Source organism: Anser brachyrhynchus, assembly GCF_964034855.1.
Source record: "Anser brachyrhynchus genome assembly, chromosome: 2".
NCBI classification, from domain to species: Eukaryota; Metazoa; Chordata; class Aves; order Anseriformes; family Anatidae; genus Anser; species Anser brachyrhynchus.
The window spans coordinates 137,786,469-137,814,131 of NC_137695.1; the positions used below are offsets into that span (position 1 = coordinate 137,786,469).

Genomic DNA, 27,663 nt, shown 5'->3' on the forward strand with positions numbered 1-27,663 from the left:
TCACCCTACAGTCAGCAGAACAAAAGCCCTCTTGTTGGTTTATGAGTTTTGGGGTGTGCCTACACCCTAAAAATGTCTTAATAACATTTATCTTGGAAGGTTTATTTGGAGCTTTCATCAGCACCTTGTTGAGGAGGGGAAAGCTATCATCAGTCCCCCTGCCTGGCCAAAATGTGACTTAATCCAGCTGAGAGGGAAACCTCAGCTGTAACGTATCAGCCTGTGCAACTCCAGCCTGGGCCTGTCTTTCTGGCCTTGAAGAAAAAAAGTGAATCGTTCACCAAGATTTTCCATTAATCTCTGCAAAGGTATTGCTGGTGAGCTGTACGATGAGAAACTCTGGAAGTAGAAGATCTATAGGGGTTTTAATACCACCAGCAGGCAGCTGGTAGTGCTCCACTTGGCTGAGGATCCAGCTCAGGACTGCAGCCTGCATGTCATTTCTGTAGGCCTCTGAAGCCTGATAAGAAGGACACCTTCCTCTTTTCCACCTTTAGCTTCTCACAGTGGCAAAAGGGAGGAGGATTGTCCTTTCCAGAAGAAGCTGTACCTGCTGTAGCACCCTGTGCTCCCATGGCCTCCAACAGGGATGGACGTGTCATGGAGGCAGGGGGTGAGGAGCTGGTGGCTGCTCTTGTGAGGAATGACAGGTTTGGCCCAGGCCTTGTTGTGCTGACCGTGCGAGGAGCTTCCGAGTAGTGGAGGTGGACTCTGGAAGACCTAAACAAGGCTTAAAGTGCTTCTCGGAAAGCTGACCTTGAGCGAGTAATTTGCCATATAGGAGCTGGACTCAATGATCCTTGTGGGTCCCTTCCAACTTGGGACATTCTATGATTATATAGAAACTTGGTTATTTTACCATGAAGCTTTTGATTGTCTTGTGCTGAAAAGGCTTTGCTGTTCCAGACCTCACAGAGGGTTTTTCCTGTGTGAAGCCGATGCTTGTACTTAGGCACCTACTTGCAGATGCCCAAGTGTGGGCCTCACACTTGAGCTTGCATTTCAGCCAGTAGGTCTGGACACTGCTTCTGCTTGGTTTCAGTGCCCTGATACTAACTTTTTGTGCCATCTGGGATACCTTCAGGCACTGGGGAGGTCTGCAAAGCCCTGGAGGGTGTGATGGGACCTGCAGGAGGTGCATGTCCTGGAGCAGGAGCTGGAGGCAAGGCAGGGCAGCTGGGCATCCCGAGCAGGACTGCATACCAGTGATTAAGAAGCTGAACTGGACCCTGGGCTCCACTGTTTGGAGTGACTAGAGCTCCAGCAATTAAAACAGGATTTTAGACACTGACCTCAAGGCAAATGTCTGCTTAAAAAGTGTGTCTTTGCCTGGAGGTGGATCCCCCACTTTGCGCCTGGCCCTGTGGGCAGTGGGGACTCCCCAGGAAGGGGTTTCGAATTCTCCATGCTTGTTTATGCCTTTTTCTTTTCCTTTTCCCCTATCACTGAAGAACAGTGATGGTGCTTCAGCTTGGGGCCAGGAAGCACGCTGATATCCTGTAATTGCCTCTCAGACATTAGCTGGGAAGTGGCTTTTGTATAATTGTCTTGTTTTGTTCTCAGCTTGTTTGTTCCCACAGCCTCCTATTACATTAGGACAATATGTCCCTCTCGGAAGGTTTTCTAAGCCACTGTAAGGTAATTTCATCTTGCTGACCAGGACACCATTGTTGGTAAATGCATTATATGCAGGTATCCTTAGGGGGCTTCATACTGCGTGGGCATTTATCAATAGCCTGACTCAAAAGAGAAGAAGGTGGCACAGGAACAGGAGCAGGAGTGCTGCCTTATGCTGAAGGAACAGGTCCTTGTTGTCCGTAGGCAGAACAGGTGCATAATTACTAGAAACTGTGAGCACTTTTTGACACAAGTGCATTTCACGTTTACAGGTTGACTATAGGTCAATTTTTCTACTATTCTGTAATTGATAGGTACACACTGCTCTTACAGAAGAGCATATATTTATGGTTCATGAAGGATTTAGTAGGTAAATGTCTCTAAAATGATAATCAGCATGTTTAACTGCAGCAGTTTTCCTGCCATGCAATTCTGGTTTGATTCTTTTCACCACTAGCAAACTCCATTAGTTTCTCATTTCACACCTGGGAGGCTTCTGATGCTAGCTGTGTTGCAGAATTTCAAGAAGGAGTCTCGCTTGCATTTGGATGCCAGTCTTACTGCCTTTGTTGATTTTTTTTTTGATTTTTTTTTTTTAGAGCAAAGCCAAATTTACATAGTGAAGAACTATGAATTTTGAACAATTGAGTGGTTTCTGTCTCTTTGCATGAAAGATATGGGATGTTTAATTTTAAGCTTTAATAGATTACACTTCATTCTCGTTGTGCGTGAGAAAGCAAAATATGTTTATGCAGTCTCTGGGTTTTATATAGCATTACATCCTTCCGAGATAATGCAAGTCTAAATAGTCACGTACCTTGTGGATTTTGATTACTGTAACACACTTTAGCTACTCCTTTAGTTTTGATCCTTTTTTTATTTTCAAAGTGGCACGTGGAGAATCTTATTTCTAAAGCAATGCGTTCGGTGTGCACTCCCCTGTACACAGCGGATGGTATTGAGGAAGGAATCTGATATCTGTTACCATTTGTTTAATGGCTATGCAGGGTGGAATTAACAACTGGAAGAGAGTCATAGTGCTCCAAGTGTGAAACAATAGCAGCTATCAAAAGACTATAAGCAGCATTCAAGGGGGTAAAAAGTTTACGAATTTTGCTGGCTAATTAGCACAGTACTACGTGCCAGAAGAGCTGGTTTTCTATACAGCCAGGTCTGCACATTTAGTCGCAAAACAGCGATGTCTGGGTGCTTGTGTAGCACAGAGCTGCAATAGCTGCTGTTGTGCACGGCCAGAGAAATACAGCCTTTCCTCGCTGAAAGAAGCCTGCAGTCAGGAGTTATGCTGCGCTTGCTTTTTCTTCCTTCCTTATACAGCATCCAGAGAAATGAGCACCCGCTGTCCAAGCCCAGGGACAAGTCACCTACTCGGTTGGGTTAGAAAGTGTCATTACCAATAAACAGAGAGCCCTTCTTGGAACCATCAGCTGCAAAAGTATGGGGCTGCGCTCTGAAGGCGTAGGGTTTGGGTTTTTTTCAGTGCAGCTTACGGCAGCACTGAGATCCTGAGGTTTCTTTCTAAGCCTCGTAAATGCCCTGTTGTCGCAGTAATTGTTCCCTTGGAAAATGCAGAAGATTTGCTGGCTTTGCAAAGTGCCTCTCCACTGTGTTATTTCAAAACTCGTTCAGACCAACTGGAACCTGACTTTATAGGTGCCATTTCATTTCAGAGATTGACACCCGAGTTTAACTTGTGTTCAGCTCTAAACTGTTGGTTTGCATCTTGTATACAACAGGAATTTTGCTAGCTGTGCCCTGTGGCTCCAGGGGATTACCTTTTTATTTTTTTCCTCCTGGAAGTCAGATTGAGCACTTCCTGAAGATGCTAAATACTTTAGAAAGAACACGTTCTCTCTGGATGTTTTCATTAATAGGTTGGTTTTGGTTGGAAGAGTCTGAGTTCGGACACCTAAAACCAGGACTGCGAGCAGCCATTGATCTGTAGAAGGAGCTTTTGGTCCTAAATTTAACTGCTCTGAGATGCGTGACTGAAATACACAGTGACTGTCTCCCCATCTTCTCAGTCTCACCTGAGAGTGCTGCTCCATTAAAGCCCTGAAATGAATAACCTTGCACGAGGCCTGTGGCTTCAAAATGAGAGGTAAAGTCTGTCTGTAGTGATTATGCTAATTGTGTAAGTGATACCGAGAGGGAAAGAAATGGTCATGAGTGTTGATTTTGTGTTGCCAGCTGACAGGCAATGCCTTCTGGGCACTCTCTGCAGCCCTGCAGCCCCAGAAGCTCACTCCGTGTCTCTCACTTCACCGCTCAGGTACCAGCTGTGCTCATGAAAGTGGCCACGGGCTTTCAGTAAAGCTGATGGACTTATGGTAATGACTTTATGAAATGCCTTTGCTTACAAAATCCAGTTATCCAAGTCCATTGCCAGCGTGTGCTTGCCGTGGCACACCACAGGACACGTGGCAGTTCCCCCTGGGGTCACCACTTTGATCCTTCACCTCCCTGTGCCAAGCAGAAAGTGGCACCGAGAGGAGGAGCAGATGCAGATGAGAGGTTTGAAAAACTCCTTAGGTTTCGTCCAAGGCTGTCTTTTAAGCCAAGGCACTTTCTACCAGGCCAGCTGAAAGCCCCATCCCATGCAGGAGCCACCATCGAGCTCGGGTGGCTGCCGAGCAGCAGGTGCTGGGCTCCCTGTCCAGACCAGCCGCGATGCTGCGTACTTGCCAGAGGCTCAGGGTTTATTGGTGAGTAAATATGTGGGGCAGGAGCTGCCTTTAAATTAGCTGTCAGCTGAGATGTGTGAAACCCGCTGTCAGTGTCCCAGTTAGAGAGAACTGGTTTCACCTTTGCTGCATCTCAATTAAATGGTGTAACTCACACGTCTGTGGGACAGCCTGTCTGCCCCAGCCAAATGATGCAAGAGACTCTGCCACATTAAATCCTTGTTTTGGGAAGAGAATGAAGGGCTGGACAGGTGACAGATGCTAGTCATGCGCTTTGTATACCAAAGGGAACACCGTGCAACACAATAAAGGAATATTTAAAGGCTGGGCATTAATCCGCGCAGCTCCAGAAGTAGGGTAATCCAGGTGTGACCTGCCACAAGGTGCGGCGAGTCCCTGGAGCTACCTGTCATCAGCCTTACTGCAACCCTGGTCCCGTGGCTCGGCCAGAGGGCCCACGTCCCCTTCTTGGCCTTGGTTTCCCTGCCAGGGAAGCTGCTCTTGTTCCCCTGGGCACGGCCATCAGCCGTGTGCCCGCGGAGCTGTTGCTAGCCAGGTCTGTGTAGCTCTGTGAGTGAGGGATGCTTACATCTTAACAAAAACGTGTCAGCACGGATTAGGTTGTTAAAAGGAATGAAGTAAGCCTTTGAATCCCCAACATGACAGTCTTAATCCCAGAGTCATTACAACATCAAGCAACAAGTCTGGAAAAGCCGTGGAGTTGGAGGCTGCTGCCCGGGATGGCTGCAGCCGGAGCAGCCCAGCTCTCCGGGGCCACCGCCACCTCCTCCTGCAGTGCTGGGGTTTCAAAAGGAGGGAAGATGAGGATACACCGCTCTCCTTTGGCAAAGCCACTGTGTTTTTATTACAATAGTGCATCCAGGAGGGAAATAATGTGGCAAATGGCTGCCCTAACTGGGGGGTTTATGGTATCTTCTGCGCTTTGCTTTGAGAATACAAGCCTGAGACTTAACGTGTGCTGGGATCGCTGCGAATGCTGACTGAATCTGTGATTAATTCATCTTTAGCTTTGGGGTATAAAAAGGGAGTATGTGCCCTGGAAATTCTTCCAGCTGCTTACAGAGAAGCAATAATGAAAGTTCAGCGTTGAGATTGATTGATTACTCACAGATTATAGAGCAGTAATTGCAGACAGTTTTACTGTTAAACACTGCTTGGTATTAAACCACTTTTTTATAGCAGACTAGGAAGGCAGATGTCCATTTAATCTGTTTGGCTCCTTCAGCACTGCATAATGTCATGAATGACAACCTTCTCCAGCAAAATGGAAACCTTCGGCTGCGTGTTCCAGTGGAGCACGCCTGGAAGCGAGTGAGCAGCTTGTTCCGCCGAGTGAGTCATGGCTGAACGTGAGCTTTACTTCGAGGTGATCGAGCTGACTATCCATCAGTAACAGGGTGTTAAATGGATTTCCTAAGGTGGTATAAGGTGGAGAACTGGTGTTGAGGTATCCTAAACTATCCCTTTTGTTTGCATCAATCTTCCATATTGGTTTAAAAAAGAAAGCAGTACAGACTGTACTGAGTTGATAAAATTTATAAGTGACGCTTTCATATTTTGCTTCAGCAAAGACTGAAGGAACACTTCCCATTTTTTGTTACCTTTGGATTGCAGCTGTAATGAGCACAAAGAGTGGAGCAGCAGAACCCCCTTGGTCTCCACAAAATGGGACTTCTGAAAATCAGGTCCCATTCGCTAGACCGCGCTTGCTGGACTTGCCGCAGAGCTGGCGCAGGCTGGGCGAGGAGAAGTTAACTTCCTGCGCGTGCATGCCCGGGCACAGCTCGATGGAAACTTCTCATCAGCTTTCTAATGACCATCTGGGCTTTTCACTGCGCATGCAAATTGTGTGCAGCTTCAGACCGGCTCTAGTGGGAAAGCAATGAAGAAAAAGCATTGTTTGTCCCCGTAAAGGCCACCGGCGGCTCGCCCGGAGGAGCGCGTTGGGCTCTCAGCGCCGTTTGCTGCCTGCTTGAAGCTGGTGGCTGCTGACACGGTGTGTGGGACGAGTAGCAGCGGGGCAGGTTGGATGTACCTGTCTGGGATGTAGCAGGTTGGAGGTACCTGTCCTTTTCCCCGCTGTTTGGTCTGTGTTGGAAGCTGCAAGGACATCCATAGCAGACTTCAAACCGGGAAGAGCGTTAGGCTCGCTGAACATTGCCTGTTCCTTCTGTTTAAAATTGCAAACGGCCTAATGAAGAAAGTGGTATTTGGGTAGGACATAAAGAGCGAGCTCTTGCTTCACAGCAGACCGAGGAGCGTCCGAGCAGATGGGGCTGTCGACAGCGCCTTGTGACTCTTGCCTCACTCTGGTAATTGAAAACCAAAGCATTATCCTGCAGCTTGTTTTCTTCCGCCCGCGCTATTTTCTTGGGTTTATGTCACTTTTTGGTGTTCCTCCCCATAACTGTTCATTTTTTCCCCTTCAAACTAATTTTACAAGAGCGGAATAGAGGCTTGTTAAGCCTTTTGGTTGCATAACCTGCTGTATTTGAGCCATAAGCCAGTAATCTGCTCTTTGAGACCATCACACGTTTCCCGTGGGGATTGCAGCATGAGTGTATGTGTGTGCACGTAATTAATGGAGGAAGGGAAATCTCTGCCAGGAGTTGAACGAGGGCCTTTATTCTCCAGAAGGGACAGTGCTCTGTCAGTCTGGGAAATGAACAGTTTCAGCACAGCAAATTCTTGGGGTGTCAGTGCAGCTTGATAAGCCAATTTCTCCATAAGGGAAGCGTAGCTATGTGTTTCACAGGATGATATTATTCATTTTTTTGTGGGATGAGTCCAGTATGGACTCATTTTTTAAAGAAATGGAGTGAGCTGATGACTCCACTTTATCAAAATGCCGGTAGCTGTTCCGTTCTTCTGCCTAATGATGTTGTTTATTGTGTCATTAGGAAGTCAGATGAACTTCTGAGTGACTTTTAAGAAACAACATCAGTGACAAACATGAATAGAGTTTCCAGCAGAAATGCTCTTCAGCTTCTCAGTTCTCAAGTGGTTCCTGGTCATCTTCTGTCCTCATTCAATTACTGTCCTTGAAAATGGCATATGAAAGTACCTTTCTAATCTCTTCTGTCTGTCCAAAGTGCGTGAACAAGTGCTGCTTGCCATGATGTAACATGTTGCAATTGCCTCCTCACAATTTTCTTCCCCAATGTATCATATAAAGCTGTCTCCATTTATATTATTTGCAGAATTGTATTTATCAACGAGTTCCTAATCTAATTTGCTGATGTCTGGTTATCAGAAAACCTGATTTACACACTTCATGCTCTGCCCTGTACGGAGAGGTTTACTCTTGATTGAAGTCCAAATGTCTAAACTGAAATGAAGTTAAACTATTATTGTAAGAGAAAAAAATCTCTCTACAATTTACAATACGACCACGTTACAGGTGCATTCTTCTGTCTCTCCGTGTAGATGTATATGTTAAAAATGTAGCATTGTATTGCTCTCATATAAAGCAGTCCTTGACTATTCTGTTTTCTTAGATACACAGATGCAAGTGTACTACTAGTGTTGTGGCAGCGCAAAACTTGTGGTCTTGCCGTGGCAGATGTGCAAGTTTTGCCGTATGGTCTGTCTAACTAAGCAGGGTCTTTACCCTTCCCCTGTTTGTCCTCAGATTTGTTTTTAAGCTTCCAGAACTCAGGGAAGTGAACAGGTTTGTGTGAGGTCAGGTCTATTAAGCAGCCAACATCCTTGCTGCTTAGGCTGATGAAACCCCTTTTTGTTTTTTTCCATTTCAGAGTGCCGAGTGACCCTTTTTACTGAAGCAAACAAAAACAGGAACTAAGAAGCTTTCTAATTCCGTCAGTGTAGCAACCTTTTTTATTGTTTGCAGAGGAAAAGCAGTGTTTTGAATTAAACTTCTGTTATTAATCTGGGGATAGCCTTGTAAAGTACAATTGCTTTGGACGTATCTACAATGAATCCTTAAAAGAACGTGTTTGTTTGATTGACAGCTACATAGAGCAGATTATGTGCTGCATTTCTGAAGCAGAACTGTTGGAAAGAAAAGAAGGTGCTGATAATAAGAATACATTTGTGCTATATCTACAGTAACTCAAGGTTGGCAGGTTACTTACCCATTATGTTCATTATTTTTGCCAATGCCTAGCTACGTTAAGGAAAATAAAGATGCCAGCGCTGAATTAGTTGCTTCCATAAAACATTAGTTAAAAGGTGTTCTCCTGGTACTCGCAAACTTTACTGAACCGGAGACTTAAAAAAACATTTCTTCTTTCCATTTGCTCAGCAAGGTACAGATTTAACATGGGAATGCCAGTTCTGATGACACGCAGGGCCTCTGGCCACACCAGCTTTCAAGTTTTGAAACTTAGAAGTGAAAGGAAGAGCTTTTGTAGATAGCATGCGGACTCGTAGGCAAACAGCCATGGCAGCTAAAACCGTCCTTGTTGCAGCCTTTTCCCTGCTTTTGCATTTGCTGGAGGATATTGCTGTCGAAGAGCTGAAAGTTCTCCTCAGCCGTCACGATTTACATGACTATTCCACGCGGCGAAGTGCTGTTGATAGGAAACCCAAGGGCCCTGCTGACGCAGCAATGCACAGAGCGCAGCTCCGGGGCAGCAGGCGCACGTTTCAGCTCAGCGGTCTCAGCTGTGGGATGTGACCTTGGCGGGCAGACCCATGGGAAGAGCGTTGACTCGACCCCAAGCCCAGAGTTGCTCGCCATATAAGTATTTCTGTTGAGTAGGAAGGTAGAGGAAGCATGGATGTGCCCTTATAATTTGGGAGGGGAGGAGAGAGAGGGAAGCTCTCAAGGCATGCCCAATGAGGAGAATAGGCTGCTCGCCTGTGCCCATCCATCGGTTATAATTCAGGGAAGACTGCTGTGCTGGCACTTGGCTTCTCGGTTGATACCGCCAGGCTCGAGCCTGCAGAAGACTGAGATTGCTTATTGATGTGTGCTGGTGTGTGGAGGGTTGAGGTTTGCTTTTCCTACCGTGCCACAGAAATACGGTCCTCAAACTGGCGACCTTTATCTGACAAGGGATTTAAGAATAATGCTTATTGTTTGTTTTTTTTTGAGTTCGAAGCATGAGAAATTTACCTTTCTTTTTCCTCTTCACTTGCTCACCTCCCAAGCCAGGTGCTGTGTTTTCTTACTGAGTAGGTAAATACATTTTCTAGCTTCTGTTTCTCTACAACAGATACTAAAAAAAAAAAAGTGTACAAATTAAATTGCATGCTCTAGAAAAGATGTGGATTTGGTCTGTTTCTTCTGCTGTGCGTTCATGTTGCCCCCTCACAGGAGGCAGCTTAAGTGGTTAGCCAGACTCCTGGCAGCAGTGCAGTGATCTGTCGGATATTAGAAGTGTATCATGAAAATAAGGAAAAATAAAAATTAAAATGGAACTTGACAGACCCTTTTCTGGTTTCTGCTCAGTACCTCCCCGTTTTGTGCTGTATTGTAAGCAGGGCTTTAGCAATAATACAGGCAAAGCCTAACAAAGAGACTTGCTTGCTGGCAGAAAGTTGCTTAAAATAACTTACAGAGGATAAAGAGGCTGCCCAGGTCAATAATGCTGTGAAATCCTCAATGTGCAGCAGCTCCAGGAGGTTTTGTAGGCATATGGATTTTTAAAAGCTTTAGGCTGTTGATCAGGCAGTAGAGATTGCAGAGTGCTGCTAACCTCGTATCAATGGTGTTGGGACATCTTTATGAAGGGTCAGGGTTTGGCTGTAGAAATAGTGAAATCCTTGTTCCCTTCAGCAGATCTCTGATCTAAAGTATAAATGCTAGGAGAAAGAAAGAGTTGTTTAGTGCTTTGTTGACAAATATTAAATATAATTAAGAGTCTTTGTTGTGTTTTACTCTTCAGTCAGGTCTATGACTGTCAAAAATGCTGTCAGACAACTTACCTGGCTTACTTTCCTTTAAATCAAGGGGAGCAAATTTCCCTTCGTTGTGGAAGGGAATATATTCTTTTTTTTCTAGTTGTATATAGGATTATTTGTACAGCACCGTCTGAAGGTAATCAATACGAAGAAAGCTTAATTTAGCCATTTTTCATTGAAGGTAGGCAGTCATGATAACTGGGAGGAACTTTGTTATCATTTCCGTGGTCCTCCAGGTAAAGCAGCAGCTTTCTTGCCTGTGCTTTAAAATGAAAAATTATAACTCACCGAAGGGGTGGCCCTTTTGTGGAATTCCAGCTGAAACTTTTAATTTGAGCAATTCCTATATATTCACAGTAGACTACCTGATTCATTTTCTCTTCCTCTCCCCGACCGCCTGGCTGGGAAGTTGGCTGGGGCTGCAGGCAGGGAGCCCACCCCGTCTGTTGTCCCAGGCTGGGGAGTCGGGCGGGCTTGCCGGGGTGCCCCAGCCTTTTCTTCTCCCTGGTGGAAGCAGGGGAGCCGTGCCTGAAGGGCAGCATACCAGACAGAAGACTGCTCCTGATGCCGTGCCGCCTGTGCAAGCTGCCATATCTCTGATTTCACTCAACCACTTTTATAGAAGTTATTAGAGTGATGTTTTATCCCATCTGAAGTAAATTCGTCTCTTATCTTTGTACACATCAAAGGGAATATGAACACCGAGCCTTTGTAGCAGAAATTCAGTGAAGTAAGACGGGATCAGAGCGCCGAATCCAACAACTTAATCTTGTAGACCAGTAAGATGAGTGGGTGTTAGACTGGTTGGCACCTGGAAACACAATAAAGTTGTTTGTTGTCTTACGGTTTGGGGATCTGGGATACAAAGTGGTATCTCACGAGGATGAACCTGGTCTCCTCGTGTTTTCTGCTTGCTGTTTCTGTCCGAGAAGCAGAAAGCAGCAGTGATACCATTTGTCTGCTTGGCTTCTCCTGACCTAACTTAACCCACTTTTGGATTTATCAGTTCTGCCAGAGGACAAACTGATCCCGCAGCTCTGCACTTCCAGCCACCACCTGACCCGGTGGAAATAGTTACCTGAACACATGCAGAAGCAATCATTTCCGTGGACCCAATGAAGAAGACAGCACATGCAGTGTGTTCTGCTGGTTTACACGAAGTTCACATTAAACTGCAGTTCAATTTGCATTTTATATCATTAGGTACCATTTTTCGGTGGAAAATCTTCACTGTTTGTCAGCACTCAGAGTAATATAAAAGACGCTGATTTGTGGTTTGTTTTTTTTTTAAGATATTTATTTAAAAGGGGATTCTTTTCTCTCATGTTGAGGGCAGAGCCTGTATATCCTGTTGAAACAAAACTGAGAGTATAGCATTTCATCTAAGCATTCTTAAAGCTTGCTGGAGCTTTACTTTCCTTAAGTAAGAGCCTAGTGAGCCCGGGATATTGATGTGTTACCACCAGCATCCATCTCTGTTCTAGAGGGTCCAGGCTTTCTCTTAGTTTAGAGCAGTTTATGACCATCTTCTGAAACGCGTTGCACATGTTTGCTGGAAGGGGGAAGTTCCTTCAGGCAATTGCTACAATAGCACACAATTTTAGAAAGATCAAACAGATATCAGATCTTCCAGTGGCTGTTTTTCACCTGCAGAGAGCTTTGGTGGAACGTCACCAGAGTCTGCTGGCTATATCTGGCAAACAGAAGTGCCTGCTGAGGTCTGTGGACCTTGTTGTTCAGCGACTAATTGTCTATTGAATAACAGGTTATGCTTGCTCACTGTGCTGTATTCAAGAAGTGCAAATAATCAGTCTTTAAACTGTGAAGCCTGATTCCTTATCACCTTTGACAAGCTTCAGGTGCAATGCATAATCTTTACTGGTAATATTTAATTGGCGTTCAGTGTAACTTGAATAATGTATTTGTTTTATATGCAATCTGCCTGTTCGTTCTAAAGGAATTTAATTGATTGAGATAGCTTATTGCAAATTGCTGCTACTAGTGGCAAAAATATCTTAATTTAAACGATTTCATGTTAGTTGATTGTGGACTCCTCACATGGGGTTATTTTGTTGAAATCCGCGGACTGGAAAGGAATCGATATGGGGCTTTTGAAACTGGTGGAGGTTTGCAGTGCTCCCACTACGATTGATTACAGCTGCTTTTGTAGGGCTCGAAAAAGAACAATCTGTATTAAAAACATCATTCTTTGGTATGAGCTTGAACAGTTCCAAATAGGTTTCCATGGGGGCTGCCCTGCAATTTGACCACTTCAAGGGATTGCAGTAATCACCAGTGGGCCGGGGCAGTGAGGCAGAGGAAAGGCTATTAGGTGGGAAGTTATTGGCATGCATGCCAGGGAGGTTGCCCTGGCAGCTTTAATCATTCATCCACATTCTCGAGAGGAGGGAGGAAAATATGTGTTCGTTCCTCTGATTGATTAGGAAAAAGGATCGGTAAAGCATAAAAGGAGAGGGGAGGTGTGGATGGAAAAGCCAACGCACATCAAAAGCACTGACCGGGGCAGGTACGGGTAGTTAGGACCTGGATTGCAAAAGTTACCTGCATCTCCCATTAGGGTCAGGCTGGTGACGAGCAATTCGAAGATACCCTAACCTCTTCATTCAGCGCTTTCAAAGGAACACATTTAGCTTCTTGGTCACGGCTGTGCCTTAAATTTAACCTGTCTGCACACGGGCTGATGTGTCCTGAAGAAACTGATTAGCGTTTTGAGCCATGACAATGATTTGCATGGTGTTTTTGATCCTATTTTTGGTGAAACTGATCAGTGCTTTTTGGGAAACGTGCAGAAAATTGCTATGCTAATTGAGATAAATCAATCTGTGATGCACATTGCTGGCTGCTAGCTGCTGATGCCGGTTCGCCTGCACATTGCCCTTTCATGTTTCAGTCTGGAGTAGCACTTTGGAAGCTGATTCAGCTGTAGCCCACCTAAAATAGTTTCCCTGTTATACTGTGCCTACGTCAAAGGCAGAGTTGAAGAATAAACTGTTCTTTGTACTGATTGATGGCTTGGCATGAAGAGCTTTGAATCTTTTAATTTTGGGATTCCCAGAGAAACTTTGGCATTAAACTTTCACTTTTACGTGGGAAGCTAGAATTGCTTCATACTCTACCCTGACTGTTAAGCAGTCTTGAGGTTTTCAAGGTAAAGGAGACAACTAAGCTGCAGTGTTCGGTTCTCGGTTTCACGGAGAGAATGGCCTGCTGGGGTAGAATCAGGGAATGCCGAAATCATATAAAATCAGGGGCTTCATGTAAACAGCACAGCAGCACTGTTTGTTTGTAGTTTTGTTTGTTTATATCAGATTTGCCTTATGCTCCATCATTCCTAAGTAATGGTTGGAGTAGATCTATATGGCAGTTGGATTAGGAGGGTTCCTTGGTCCTAACCTGTAGCCTCTGTGGAGGGGGTCTCACCACACAGCTCCTGTTCCCCTCTGGGGCCTAGAACAGCAGGAAGTTTTGAGTGCTGTAGAAAAAAAATAAAACGCATCAGTTTCAGCATTTTCAGCATATCTGTAATCTAGGTAACTTTCACTTGCCGAGTTGTGGGTTAAGGCTATGGGACAGCTGAGAAGACTGCCCTAGTGAGGAGCTGCTCTTGACTGGGGTATAGCAATGGCAGAGGCACAGGGAAGCAGAGCTTTGTTGTTTCAGGAGATTCTATATAACCAAATAAAGAGCTAGGTATCTTCTGCAGGGTGGGTAATGAAGGCATCTCTTGTAGGGGCAGACCCACCTCTGGTCTTGCACAGTGGTCCTTTAATACATCTTCAAGTGGGCTAAAGCCTGGTTGAATAGCCTAGGAGGGCTGTTGGATAACTGGAGTGATCTCTGTTACTCACCTCCTAAATATCTGTTGCAGCTGGAGTGCATGGAGCAAGTTCTTTGTTCTGTTCTTTGTCCCAGATTGGTACTCATGGTAAAAATGAAAGCTCTGTCCCTTCCTGCTGCAGTGCATGCCTTCCTCCTGCATCTTTGTACAGTGATCTCCGTCCCACCCTGGGCAGCACAGTTCCTGGACGAGGAATTGGGTTAACAGAGAAGTTTGACCTAGTGGATAAATGATGCACAGCTGGAAGTCAGATGCTGTGAGAAGAAGTGGAAAGATAGAAGCTTTTTCCATTGGAATTTACCTCAAACAGGCCAGAACGTTAGAGGACATTTATCTTTCTCCTCCAGGCAGGACAAGCCTCAGCTCCAAAACTGTAAGCAGGCCAAAGACTCGCTATAGAGATCTGTGAGCCTTTCTAATGGGAAGAAAACCAATTCCAATTAAGCTTGAACAAGTTCTGTTATCATTTTAAGTTCTGTTGTCACATAATGTACCATACGGCATGCAATTGCACATTTGGGAATATTTCTGGAGGCGCAGATGATTGTTAGAAAACAGACACACAAGTTTCTGTGACTTTGTTAGAGTGTGAACCGCAATCTATCGACTGCAACGTTGCTTTGGTACGTGGCCATCAGCAAAGGGTGGCTGGGATGGTGGTGGCTTGTTCGTGTCTCCTCACCCTGGGGTGCTCTTTGCCTTCAGGTATTTCCCCGTGAGCACCGTGGCTGTGGTGTTGTCTTCTGCAGCACAAGCTACGAGGCTGCCGAAATGCCTGACACCAGTGAAAGTTGTTTTTATTAATTCTGTCACTGTCAAATACGCCTCTGTTTTGGTAATTAGCCTGGCGTAACAGACTGTGTGCATCTTAAAAGCACACATATTTTGACTCTTGGCTCCGACATCAGGCAATCTCTGTAAATCAGCTCGTTGGGTAGACTCCCGCTGCTGAGCGCTCGCGGTAGCGAGGTGCTTTTCACTACTCGTGTTTATTTTGGGCTCGACGCTTTTCCTCAGCCACCACAAACGGTCAGACGCTTTCTTCATCCGTCAGGGGAGGTTTGAAGCCCGGAGCTATGGTTTTGTGCAGCATCAGGAAGTTCTACACGAGGCCCAAGCAGCGTGAATAATCTTTCTGGCGTGTGGTGCCGGCGCCACACCAGGCCGGGCTGCTGATGGTGCTGGGTTTAGTAGGGACACTCGTACAAAGCCGACGTGCTGTTTTACCCTTACCTGAGGAAGGGTAGCGAACGTCCTCTATGCTTTTAAAAACCCCTTTTGGAAATCAGCTGTACCGGAATGAGTCGCTGAAATCCAACCGTGTTGTTTCCTTGGCCAAAAACGACGGTGGGGGAGGCAGGGGGCCGGAGCATGGCGGTACAGGCAGTTCCCGGCGCGAGGCTGGTTTTCGCATCGCCTCTGCGGACGAGCAGGACTGGCACTGAAAGTCTGCGGCCCTGGGGAGCGCTTACGGGGTTTCGTGCAGTGCCGAGGTAGAGCTGGGAGATGGCTACTGTGTCAGAAATGATTCAGGGGAAATGAGCAAAGCAGATGGTCGTGTCCCTACGAAACGCTGGCTCTGAAACTAGCAAAATTCAGTCCGATGCCTGTTATGGAAAGAAGGCTTCTGCTATGATTGCAATTGCCCTAACTGTTGTGTAGGGCAGCTTTCCTGGGGCCAATACCCACCCTGCTAACATCACCCTTGTGCAGGCAGCATGGTGTCTCCAAGGAAGAAAATGGGGACCCCTCAGAGCGCTGTGCATAAATTACACTGCTATTTATTAGCATCCGTTTTTTTTTTTTTAAAATCCCATAGCAGTCCACCCTTGTAACCCACATCACCACTGTTTCTGCCTAAGGTCCCATTACAGTTGGTTTTTGTTGAGAAGAATTTGGCCTGTGAGTGCTTAAAAGTGGCCACCACAACCTTGAAAGGAAATAGTAAGGACTACCTTGATAGTAGTACTTCTTTCCTTCCCCTTTCTTCTGTGCCCAGCTGTAGGACATATCATTGAATGGAAAGAAAGGCATCCGTAATAAGACATTTGGTGGAAAATATTCCTGGAGAGTCCAACCTCATAATGTACAAACCTCCCTCAAAATCTTGTGTTGGTAGCAGGGTGCAGGCAGGCCACGCGGGGTGCTCAGGCTGAAGGAGGGGGGTGAGCACTGTCGGAGCCGTCAGCAGCTCGTCCCTGGGAAAAGCAACATGATGGGAAATGGTAGGAGGAGCATGCCCTCTGGGTAGCACGTTTCTCTGGGAAAAAGTAGTTTCTTGTTTCAAATAGAATCACAGAATGGTTTGGGTTGGAAGGGACATTAAAGCCCACCCAGTCCCACCCCTCTGCCATGGGCAGGGACACCTCCCACCAGCCCAGGTTGCCCAAAGCCCCATCCAGCCTGGCCTTGAGCCTTGAGCCTCCAGGGATGGGGCATCCACAGCTTCTCTGGGCAATCATGACTTTTATTCCTGGACCAAGTTAACAAACTCTTTAGGGGACGTTCTCACCAGCATTCCTGGTGTAATGAGGGAAGACAAACAGTGAGCAGCGTTAGCAAGATGCCTGCTGGCTTTGGGATCAGCAGTGCTGTGGCTGAGGTATGTTAGGACCAACTCCTGTGAGGGCACAGATCATAGTCCTTTTGCAGGAAGCCTATAAGGAAGTACAGTTTCTCCTTCACACAACAGCCTTTTCTCCAGACTTCTGTGGGAGTCTCTGCAGTGGCCCTCAGGCTTTAGATGAATTTATGCACGTATTTAGCTTTCCGAAAAGGTAGTATATATGGACAATAACTCACTTTGATGAATTCAGAATCACCAGCTGAACATACTTTTATACCTGCGCTAATTGAACAGCACAATCTGTTAATAGAAGAGGAAAATGTGTTTTCCTTTCTCCTCCTTACATACAAGATTTCTGACTAATCAACAGCTGTAATGCTTGCAAATTTTTAGAGCCTTCTGGCTTAGAGATTTGTGATATAACATCACTTTTAAAATATTAGTCTGGTTCTGTGCATACTAAACGGGTTACATCTAAAAGATTTCCATCTGGGGAAAAACGGAGGCAGTGTACCATTAATAACCTTGCTGCAAACCTCAAATTCTCTATCCCATAGATATACCAAAAAAGGGAGAGAGAGAAATTTGAGTGCATCTGTAAGTAATAAAATGTTTCCTTCCATATGTCAGTTACTCATTGCTGTTTCAAACAGCCACAACATGCGTGGTAGACATGACTTCCTCCTCTTTCTTCTCCAATGCTCCTCACACCAGCTTTCTTGGCTTCATCCTTATGGCATACATGTCTTTAATGTCTTGCTCCTAAATCATCCCCCCATAATGGGGGGACTGACTGTAACAACAGGCATGCAAAAGGGAATGGCTAGTACAGGGCAATCTTTACTTTTTTTTTTTTAGTACATAAATAAATGTGTGCCATCCGTTTCCAGCCCTACTGCTGTCTGAGGATTGTTTTTAATTTTTGCCATCACAATTTTGATTAATGATTTATGCCTTTCATAAGAAGTTGAATCAGAGGGTTTTTTTTTGTTTCCTCTCATTTTGTGCCAGAATGAGAGGTGGGTTTTTTTTTGTTGTTGTTTTTTATTTTTAGGATGTCCTGGATGATCCTGAATCTATTAACCTAAAAATCATTTCAAATTTAAGCTTTACTAAAATAAAGACTTTGAGATTTCAAATTCAGCATATAACTGGTATGGGAGTATCTTCTATCTAGTACTTGATGGGTGCTAATCTGCACTACATCCATGAAATTTAGATTTATGCCAGTATAGTCAATAACCAGACAGGAATCAGTGATCGTTGGCATGTAGTATGTGAAGTATTCAGGTCACAGGATTTTGCAGCATTATATTCTTGGAATAAAAAAGTAAGTGGGATAACAATGATGGACGAGAATGCAATCTCTGTCAAGAGGTAATGAGCAGTTTTTGTGGCTTCAGGGCCAGATTAAAGGACTGATAACAGAGACATCCCTGCCTGGTGTTCCTGCCGTTTTAATAGAACTGAAAATAATGCTGTTACATAAAAGTGACACGAGGGCCATCAATTCAATTGTTAGCCATGGGAAATTGCCCCTTAAATATTTGGCCTTCGGAGTAACCTACAGAAGATTCATGGAGTTAGAATTTGCAAAGTTATTTTTCTCCTAAATGCATTGAAGTGCTACTACAGACCTTTCTCTGTGCAAGCGTGCTGACAATAGGCTCATTTTTCCAACTTATCTTTTGTGGACACCCTGGAATTGGTCCACGGGCCCCCATGGATTCCCAGCTGACAAGCGAGAAAACATTTGTCGAGCAAATATTAAATCAAATTTATTTTATGTGGCATAAAATTGTGAAGCTTAGCTTCAGTGCTTGATATTCACTTAAGCACCGCGATGTATTCTTTTATTTCTATTAACTGGCTCTCATTTTTCTAAGCTTAATATCCACGGAATTATTTTTAATGTCTGTGCAAAAATGTTAACTCTGTTTTTTTTTCTTATTATTTCTTAAGACAATTTCTGTTCCAAGCGGACTAAAGGAGTTGTGTGCTGCTGAGCAACTGGGAAAGGAGACACAAGCTGAGGGTGTAGAGGGGATGCTCCCATCCTAACTCTGGTAGCCAGCTTGCAGAGAGACTACATGGGGACAGTGCAGTGCATTTGTCCGTGCCAATGCCCAGGGATTTTTAAGCCAGGGTTGGCTTCTTTGCCCTTCTGCTTTGAGAGGGGGCTTGTGTCCTGCCCAGGTTCCACAGGAGAGACCGTTCGTAATGGAAATGGGCTGAAACAAGGGACTTTCTGTCCAGAGAAGCTGCAAAGCGTCTTCCTCAGATGGAGCTTGAGGTCTAATCTGGGTGCACTTGGGGTTCACTCTGACATTTATTTCTCCATATAGTAAACAGTGTACTAGATCTATAAGAGTCTGTGGGGAACAGCTTTCTCATTCTGATGGAGTCGTGCCACCCACAACACAAGATATTCAATAATTTTTCACATTGTATGTCCTTTGCATCCCCAGAATAAAAGACAATGGATGCTAAAATTACTGCTGAAAACTACCCAGGCGTTTCTTCCATTTCTGTTCCTCTGTTTTCAGCTGATTTAAAGCTTACGAACGTCTCGGCATAGCTAGAAATGAAAGCTTTTGGCAGCCAAAAAGCCATAATTCATTGAAAGAAATGGAGTGAATATGATGGTAGGGAGCCTGGCTGACTAGGGCACTCAGAGCTTGGGCTGGGTTGGGTTAGCTGCTCAGCTGTCTTTCAGAAACCGGGCCTTTGGAATAACTTGTCCGGGGTCTTTTCAGTCTTCGCCGACTCCTGTGAGGCTGGGAAGAGCAACAAAACAGGGTTGTTTGTTTTGGAGGAGGGGTATCTGCTTGTTGTTGTTGTTTGATTTGTTTTTTTCTCTTTTTTTATTGTTGTTTGTTCAATTCTGCTAAGTTTGCTTCTGATACAGACAGAATTGGGAAATGGCCTGGGGAATAAGTTGATTGTTAAAGTTTGTATTTTTATTCAATAGTAAAAATTCCGGGCACGGATTTGGGATGCCTCTGTTCTCACGCAGACCTATTTTCATTCATTAGCATTTGCAAATGAAGCCCAGGCGGCTTCTCAGCCGTTGCCAAATTCTATTGGCAATTTCCATTGTTACGAAATTTCTACAGGTAGATCATATTTTTTTTTCTCAGCTTGGAGTTGGTAATATTTATTATCCTTGATACCTTTTGAATACCGTGTGTCTTTTCTGTGCTCATTGCCAGCCACCTGCATTTCCTTTTAATAATGTTTTGTTTTTTCCTGCCTGATGTTGAGGAGTGGGCTGTTCTTACTGGGATGGTGGCTGAGAGTAAAACGGGGTTAGGTGGCTTGTTCCATTGTCGCAGTCCGATCAATAGCAGGATATTTGTCCTGCACCGGGGAGTTGTTTTCCTATACGGAAGCGGTCTCAGCTGAGTCTTAATTACAATACCACCTTTGCACCTACCGAGGCACTTGAAGGCTTCCTTTGGAGACATCTTTTAAAGGAATTAAGTCACTTGATGGTGACCAGACATCGTCTTGAATTTCTGCTTTGGACTGCAGCCAGCTGTAGGCAGACCGTGTGAACTAGAAGCAGCAGCTGAGAGCAGGCCTTTTGTAAACCTATCTTAAAAACAGTCGCCGTGTGTCCGTCCGTCCATCCGTCACCCCACACCATATCCCACAGGTAAAAGGTGCAGTACCAAGAGCAGGCTTTGACCAAGCACCATTTTATTTTTCTCCTCTTTAGAAGAAAAAAAGGGTAATACTGTTTTAGTTCAGAGCTGTTAGAAGAGCCTTAGGTACTGACAGTGGAAAGGTCTGTCACTCTGAAATACTCTTATTTTTTTCACCTGAAGGGGAAAAATTACCTTGGAAACTCAGATTTGGGTCGTCTTATACATGAGTTACACCTTTCACGGTTTGGTACCTCTTTAGGAAAGCTGTAGTGAATATTTTGTTGAATAAAATGGCCAATCAATGCCATGCAGTAAAAAGCAATCACAGTTGGAAACTCTTGGGACTCAGAATGGAGTTTTGGGTGATTATGTGAGATGCATGTTGGCGTAATATTGCACTTTGCCTTATAACTCACAGAATCCCAGGGTGGCTGAGGCCAGCAGGGCCCTCTGGAGCCACCCGGTGCCACCCGTGCCCAAGCAGGGACACCCAGAGCAGGGTGCCCAGCACCACGTCCAGGCGGCTTCTGAAGGGCTCCAAGGAGGAGACCCCACAGCCTCTGGGCAGCCTGTGCCAGGGCTCCGTCACCCGCACAGCACAGAAGTGCTTCCTGAAAATACTCCATTGGCAACTGCTATACTTCTCCTTTTTTCAACAAGTTGTGGCAAACACGTTCACAAAAAATGATGGTGAAATTACTAGCAGTCATAGAGGCAGGTACATTCTTGGTAATCAAAACCACGTAGCTGCCATAGGGTAGTTTATGCTCTGAGGAATCACAAGCTGCTATGGAGGAAGACAATTTCTAATCTTTCAAAGCCTGAATTGTCAGTCTAAAGTGATTATTGACACCTTGTTCTATTGGTGGCTCATTACAGCAGAATCTGTCTTTTGTGGGGAAATAACTTGTAGACTTGTGGTGGAAGTCACAAGAAGCCAATTTTTATAGCCTGTTGAAGCTAAAGCTAAATTTTAGGAGAGATGCCTCAATTTAGAAATTGAGGTAGGTCGCCTAACCAGAATTTGGTAGATGTGCTATCGATCCATCTGGAAATGTCATAATCCTTAATCTTGTCTTTTAAATATTTGTATTTTGTAGGCCCTGTTGTTCATTCTAACTTGTAAAGAGTTTAGCGAGGTTTGGCTCGATGTACATCGAAGATGTTTCCTGATACGCGCTCTTATTGCTTCCCATTTGAGATCAAATGACTGACTTCAGATGACAGCCCTTAGATTTGTATACTTGAGGTCTTGACAGAGGGTTTCAGTCCTGGGATTTGCTTCTTTCTTTTTACAGAAGTGCTTCAGAGTGTATTGCAAATCCTGTTTATTCATTCGTGCATTTAATGAGATGAAGTGTGATCTGAAGGAGACTTGCTTCCCACAGATTGGGTAGTTTCTTAGTTTTCTTTGTGTAGCCTTGGATCTTTTTTATGCTATGATTTTTACAAACTTCGTTAACGTATTCAACAAATGTGTTGTATAAACTGAAAATATAAACTGTTCAGCATACCAACATCAACCTTGGAAATAGGAGAGAAAATTAAGCCTGTTATGCTAGAGAACTGTTATCTTTCTAACCATTCACTTTTATCTGTTTTCCAGAGAGCAGATTTGACCTCTGATAAGGATTTATACCTGGACAACAGCTCTGTTGAAGAAGCATCAGGCGTCTATCCAATTGATGATGATGATTATTCTTCTGGGTCAGGTTCAGGTAAGATAACATGTCACAATTTGATTTTTAAAAGAAATAATACAGTTATTTAAGGAAAAGCTGTGCAGTTTTCCTGCATGAGCTGGATATCCTTTCAGTATCATCATCAGTGCTCTGTTTACAGAGCACTGAGCACCCCTGAGGCCTGGGTTTTAAATATTAACTTTCTGCTCTTACTCCTTAGTTGCATCATTTCGCTCCTCCCCCCTGCATGTTATTTTCTCTCTGTTCTCCCTCCTTGTTTCTGCGTAGATCTCTCTGGAGTTTAGCAGTAAGGATTAGAGAAAGCTTACTTCTCCCTTGGCATAATGCTAATTTAGCAGTCTGTATGAAAACATAGCAGCAGCGATCTTGTTTTCTCTTATATGCTTTCAGGTTCACGTAAACATAGTGTCCATTTATTTGTTGTTGTTCTTTTAAATTTAGAAATCTGGAAACTGCCAGACACATGACAGTTTTCTCTGAGTTAATTACATCCATATAGTGGATAAAGAAATTCATAAACATAACATACTGAGTTCTCAGACTTAAACACTCATTAGAGGCATGTAGCTAGCTCATCATTCTTCAAAAAAACTGTCAGTGAAATGTCATTAATTGTTTCTCTTAGAAAGCCTCTTTATGGAACGTCTTCTAGACTGGCTGGGAGACTCCAGCTTTTAAAAGCTAGGTGCAGAATTGTATGGTAGATCTGGAAGAGACGTTTCCTTGTTGCTGTTCGTATTTGCTGTGCTATTGTGGTCCCATGTATTTTCCAAGTTTGTTACTTGTTTATTTGGTGTTGTGCTTTTTGTAATCTGTCTTTCGATGTTTATATGTACTTGTGAATCTTTAAAGGTCAAGCCCTTCTTTCGTAGCACCTTGTCTTTGCTGCTGTTGTAAGCCGCAGCTGAGATTTTTCAGAGGGATTTTTGTTTTTCCTTTCTTGTGGAGGTTCAAAGATTTGTTAAAATGAGGTCTGCAAAAGTTTGATTTTGCTGTCAGACAAATTCAGGCTCATTGGCCACTGTCACCTGAGTGATACCCAGCATTTTAAAGCCTTCCACAAGGTGAATTTTACACTCCAGTGCGATCAGAGGCTTAATCAGACCTCCTTGCTGCAGACATCTTTGAGGGAAAATTTCAGATTTCATCTGGGGGGGAGGAGGGAAGACAATTTACAATTCAGTGATTTCATACAGTTCCCAGGACTGTCTAAGTAAAATTCTGATCTTTGAGAAAATTGCCATCCCATTCTGTTATGTCTTCAGGTGCTGGTGACTTTGTAAGCCTCGAGAAAGGAGATGGGTTGAGGATGATGAACAGAGTTATGGAGAAGGGTCTATCTTCTTTTGTTTTCATCTGTCTGTGACATTTTAGCAATTTCTTATATGGAAGATTCAAAATGCATCCCTTCTTTTGAAGTGGAAAGACTTCAAAAGAACTGGCTTCAGACTTCCTTAACCCATCTAAGTAGAAGAAGCGGATCCTGAAGGACAGAAAGTACCTCTAGACATCACCAACAGTAATGCCTTTACTTTCTCTTCTCTCCTTTCCTGTGCTCAGCCTTGAGCTATGGATGGAAGATGGAGTGCATAACGCACCAAGAAAATTGAGAGCTCTGGCACCTCATGCGACCTCTGGCAATCTCTCTTTCTTTCCTGTAAGAAAGTCGAAGAAGTCTCATTATAAGCTGAGACTATATGGATACCCCTCCAGAAAGCACATGTGACAGTACCACAATCTAATCCTTTTGAACAAAGGAATAGGTCTAAGTTCAAATACTCTTCTGAGCAATGTTCAATCCTTAAGAAAAAAAAATCTCAAAAGGGAAGGAAATCGTCATCCCCTTTCCCCTGCTTAGCCTCACAGCCTATACCTATGAGAGTGAGTCTAGATATATTTACTGCTATCTCCACTTTGTGAGGTAGAAAGTGTCCTGGGGTTGTACCAACGATGAATTTTCCTCATACGGTGTTGAATGTGGCTTCCTCTACTTGATACTCAGTGATGTAGTGTTCCTAGCTGCAAGAGACTTCCTACGCAAGACTGGTTTTCTTGCTATGTAATTCCACTCCAAGCAAACAGATCCAAGATGACAATGTGCTGACTCCTTTCCTTGGTATGAAAATTGCTAGCTGCCACCAGGCCTATGGAGATAGACAGAAATTGTCAGCACCACTGTTAATGCCCTTGCAGGTTTGCAAGTGGCATTAACATAGGCAAATGTCACTGTAAGTATGACACATTTCAAACTGAAATTTGGCTGAGGGCATTTTCTAAGGAGATCAAAAAAGGTGATGGTGGCCTGCTTTTTTTTTTTCCACTGTTATTTTGTTTCATAGCTTTTTTATTCTTCACGTACATTCAGTTTCATTTACCTAACTGTTCAGTCTGAATCCTTTGGTCAACGGTTCTTGAAGGAGCTATGCCTGCTTCCCTGTGGCCCTGTATCAACGTCTGCAGTGAATTAATGAGAGTATTGTTTCCTTCTTGCAGTCTCCTTATCTGAGGAGATGCCTCTTCCATCATCACTTGTTTTAGTGTAGGTGTTCATCTATAGCATAATAACAAAATCATAGAATCGTACAGTATCCCAAGTTGGAAGGGACCCCCATGGATCAAGTCCAACTCCTGGCTCCACACAGCACCACCCCAAAATCAGACCCTGTGTCTGAGGGCGTTGTCCAAACACTCTTGAACTCCAGCAGCCTTGGTGTCATGACCAGTTCCCTGGGGAGCCTGCCCCAGTGCCCGACCACCCTCTGGGTGCAGAACCTTTCCCTAACCCCCAGACTGACCCTCCCCTGTCCCAGCTCCATGCCGTTCCCTCGGGTCCTGTCGCTGTCCCCAGGGAGCAGAGCTCAGCGCCTGCCCCTCCGCTCCCCTCGTGAGGGAGCTGCAGGCCGCCATGAGGCCTCCCCTCGGCCTGCTCTGCTCTGGGCTGAACAAACCAAGGGACCTCAGCCACGCCTCATGTGTCTTCCCCTCTAGACCCTTCACCATCTTTATTGTCCTCCTTTGGACACGCTCTAATAGTTTTAAAGTTTTCCTGCGTATACACAACTTGAAATGTTATTAACTACTGGTATTTTTAGCTATGGCATGAAAGATCTTAACTGAGCCCTGGTCTTGCCTGGCACTAGCTGCTAAGCTCCATGACTACCCTTATGTCCAGGAAAGGCACCATCTCTACTAGGTTTGTCTGCAAGCTCTTTGGAAAAGTATCTGATTCTTGGGTCTTCTCTTAAGCTATTCCTGGTCTGTGCAATACATATCAGAATCTGGTTCAGATTTTTGCTTCCCCTTCTCCCACCCTAATAATTCTCGGTCAAGAGCAGCCTGAGTTGAGAATGTTTTGGTTATCTCAGGATGAACTGGGTCTACACTGACATTGTGGCTGGGGACCATTCTTGGAGGCCAGTTACGGTGGTAGGGCTGGAGCTCCTCCAAGAAATCCAGAACTGGAGTCCTTCTCCATGGCTGGACAGCAGTTTTGGAGCCTGATGGCAGGGTGGTGGTGGGTCTACAGTGATCTATCCTGTTTGAAAGCATGTTTCATTGTGCTAAACAGAATCTTACACTTCAGTGTAGCTAGTTAGGACTCTTTTTATTCTTTCTTCAAGTCTCGGATTTTATTTTTTTTCTTCCTCATGTGAGAATTAACAGAGACGGGACATGCATGCACACTGTTTCTTTCAGCTACAGCTCCCTGATAGGGCACAAATATTATGGTCACAGTGTCATCCCTGGTTGTCTAATGCTGTATTGATTAAGGGTTGGGCTGGAGGCTTGTCGTGTGAATCAGAGTGAGATAAGCCTGCTAAAAAAGTGCCAGTCAGGTATGTGTCACGATAATGATAGAGATGGAAGGTGTGAAATCGATGCTGGGTCTGTCTGTGCCCACCTTATGCCAGGCTTGCTCATGGTGGCAGTACTCCCAGAGGGAGATGTGCAACAGCAAACAGTTGTGATGCCAAAAGATAGTGTGAAATGCTTGGATTGTTAGGTAGGAAGAGTTAATCACTGGCTACTTGGCAAGTAAGAGTGCTAACTACCATCGGCTTTTTGTAGTATACAGTAACTTAAGCTGGCACAGTCTTGATTTGCTGACAAGTTTTCTCAAGCAGCAAGAGGGTTAAGGAGCATTTGTGTTCCTGTTATCCGAGGACGAGCTAGTAGTAGGCACATCACTGAGGACTGTTTTAGATATTTCCAATACTACAGCACAATCTAGAGCTATTTTGTCCACAGTGAAGATAGTTGGGAATCCTGAAGAAGCTGCAGTGTATAAAAGGTGGTAGAGAGCTCTCAGCTCTTTCCTGGAGCTGAGAGAGATGGATATGGATTTCATTACTGCAGGGTTCTTGTGGTGCTGTCACCAGGGGGGCAGTATACACTTGTAGAGGATCTCAACGCAGTTAATGCCCGGCACTGTCTCCAAGCTGGTTAGTTCCAGAAACCTTCTAAAGAGATAGTGATTTTCAAGAGGAAGAAGTGAACTCTTATACTCCGACCATTTCCCAGTATTCCTCTTAACAGCCTAGTATGAAGTTATGTTCATGACACTCTGTACAATTTTTCTTTTCTGCTTGGATTTGGAGAAGGGGACTGCTCTGTTTTGTCATTGTTGCTTTTTTCACTTTTAGAGAACACGATACTGTATAAAACTCTACTCCTATGTTGTGGAGAGCATTAGAGAGGTTTTCTGTTTGTGTTCGGTTTTGATCTCCCAGTCCTATTTACAGGTAATTCTGACAATGTTATGGTCTGCTTAGGAAAGGAAATGCCTTTCTCTTGTTTAGACTTACTCCATGCCAAGCATAGACCTGTCTAGATAAAACTAATTATAACGTAGGAGCTATGGGGATGTGTCTGAGCCAGTACCTGAGTCAGGCCTAGAGGACGGCAGCCTCAGTGTTTTGGGGATTGTCAGGACTTCCCTGGGGCCATACAGAGGAGGAGTTGGGTCCCTTTGGTGCAAGTCTAGCAACCAGTCCAGAGGTTAGATTAGTCACCCAGTTCTTGAGAGACCTGAGACCTGTATCCTCTGTAATCAGAGAGTTTCAGACCTGTAACTCTCACCATTTTATCTGGCAGATAGAACTGTTGCCTGAAGCAAAGGTGGCATTTAAGAATTCGGAGGAACAGTTGTGATTAAATGGGATTTATCATTTCATAGAGAAAAAAAAAAAAAAGAAAAAGTTCTGTACTCTCAAAGTCTGTTTTATCAGATCTCTAATCTGATCATAAATTTTAATTTCCTTGACTGTGAAAGTCTTGTATAATTTGGAGGAACTTGGAAGGTAAAGCAGGCTGAACTATCCATTGGGCTCTTATTTCTCAAAGAAAACTCTTGAGGCAACGACAGAAAAATGTTCCTGTTGGATGCCTTTCTTCACCTTTGTTTTGCAGCAGGATGTTGGTTTTTGATCTTTGAGTAGCATTTCAGGAAAGCACCTGATTCTTGTTGTGAGGTCTTTATTCTGAAGGTTGCATTGTAATTTTGGTATTTCTGAATAGTTTTCCGGTGATTCTGTGATGGCAGCTTTCATATACTACCTTTTTAATTATTTCACGTTTTCTTTCCTACTGTACAAGAGTTATCTGAGTTACTGTCTTGTTAACACCCTTTCTTTCAAAGCTTGAATGTACATAATTTAAACTTCTGCTTTTGTGCTTG

General features: G+C 44.3%; 1 protein-coding gene across 1 annotated transcript in view; it reads left to right on the plus strand.

Annotated features, from left to right (window-relative positions):
• Positions 1-27,663, plus strand: part of SDC2 (syndecan 2) — a 58,555-nt gene that overhangs the window by 24,834 nt on the left and 6,058 nt on the right. Inside the window, exon 2 of the mRNA XM_080583142.1 lies at positions 21,890-22,001. Within this exon, the coding sequence (XP_080439268.1) occupies positions 21,890-22,001 (112 nt within the window). The remainder of the gene's footprint in view (positions 1-21,889; positions 22,002-27,663) is intronic.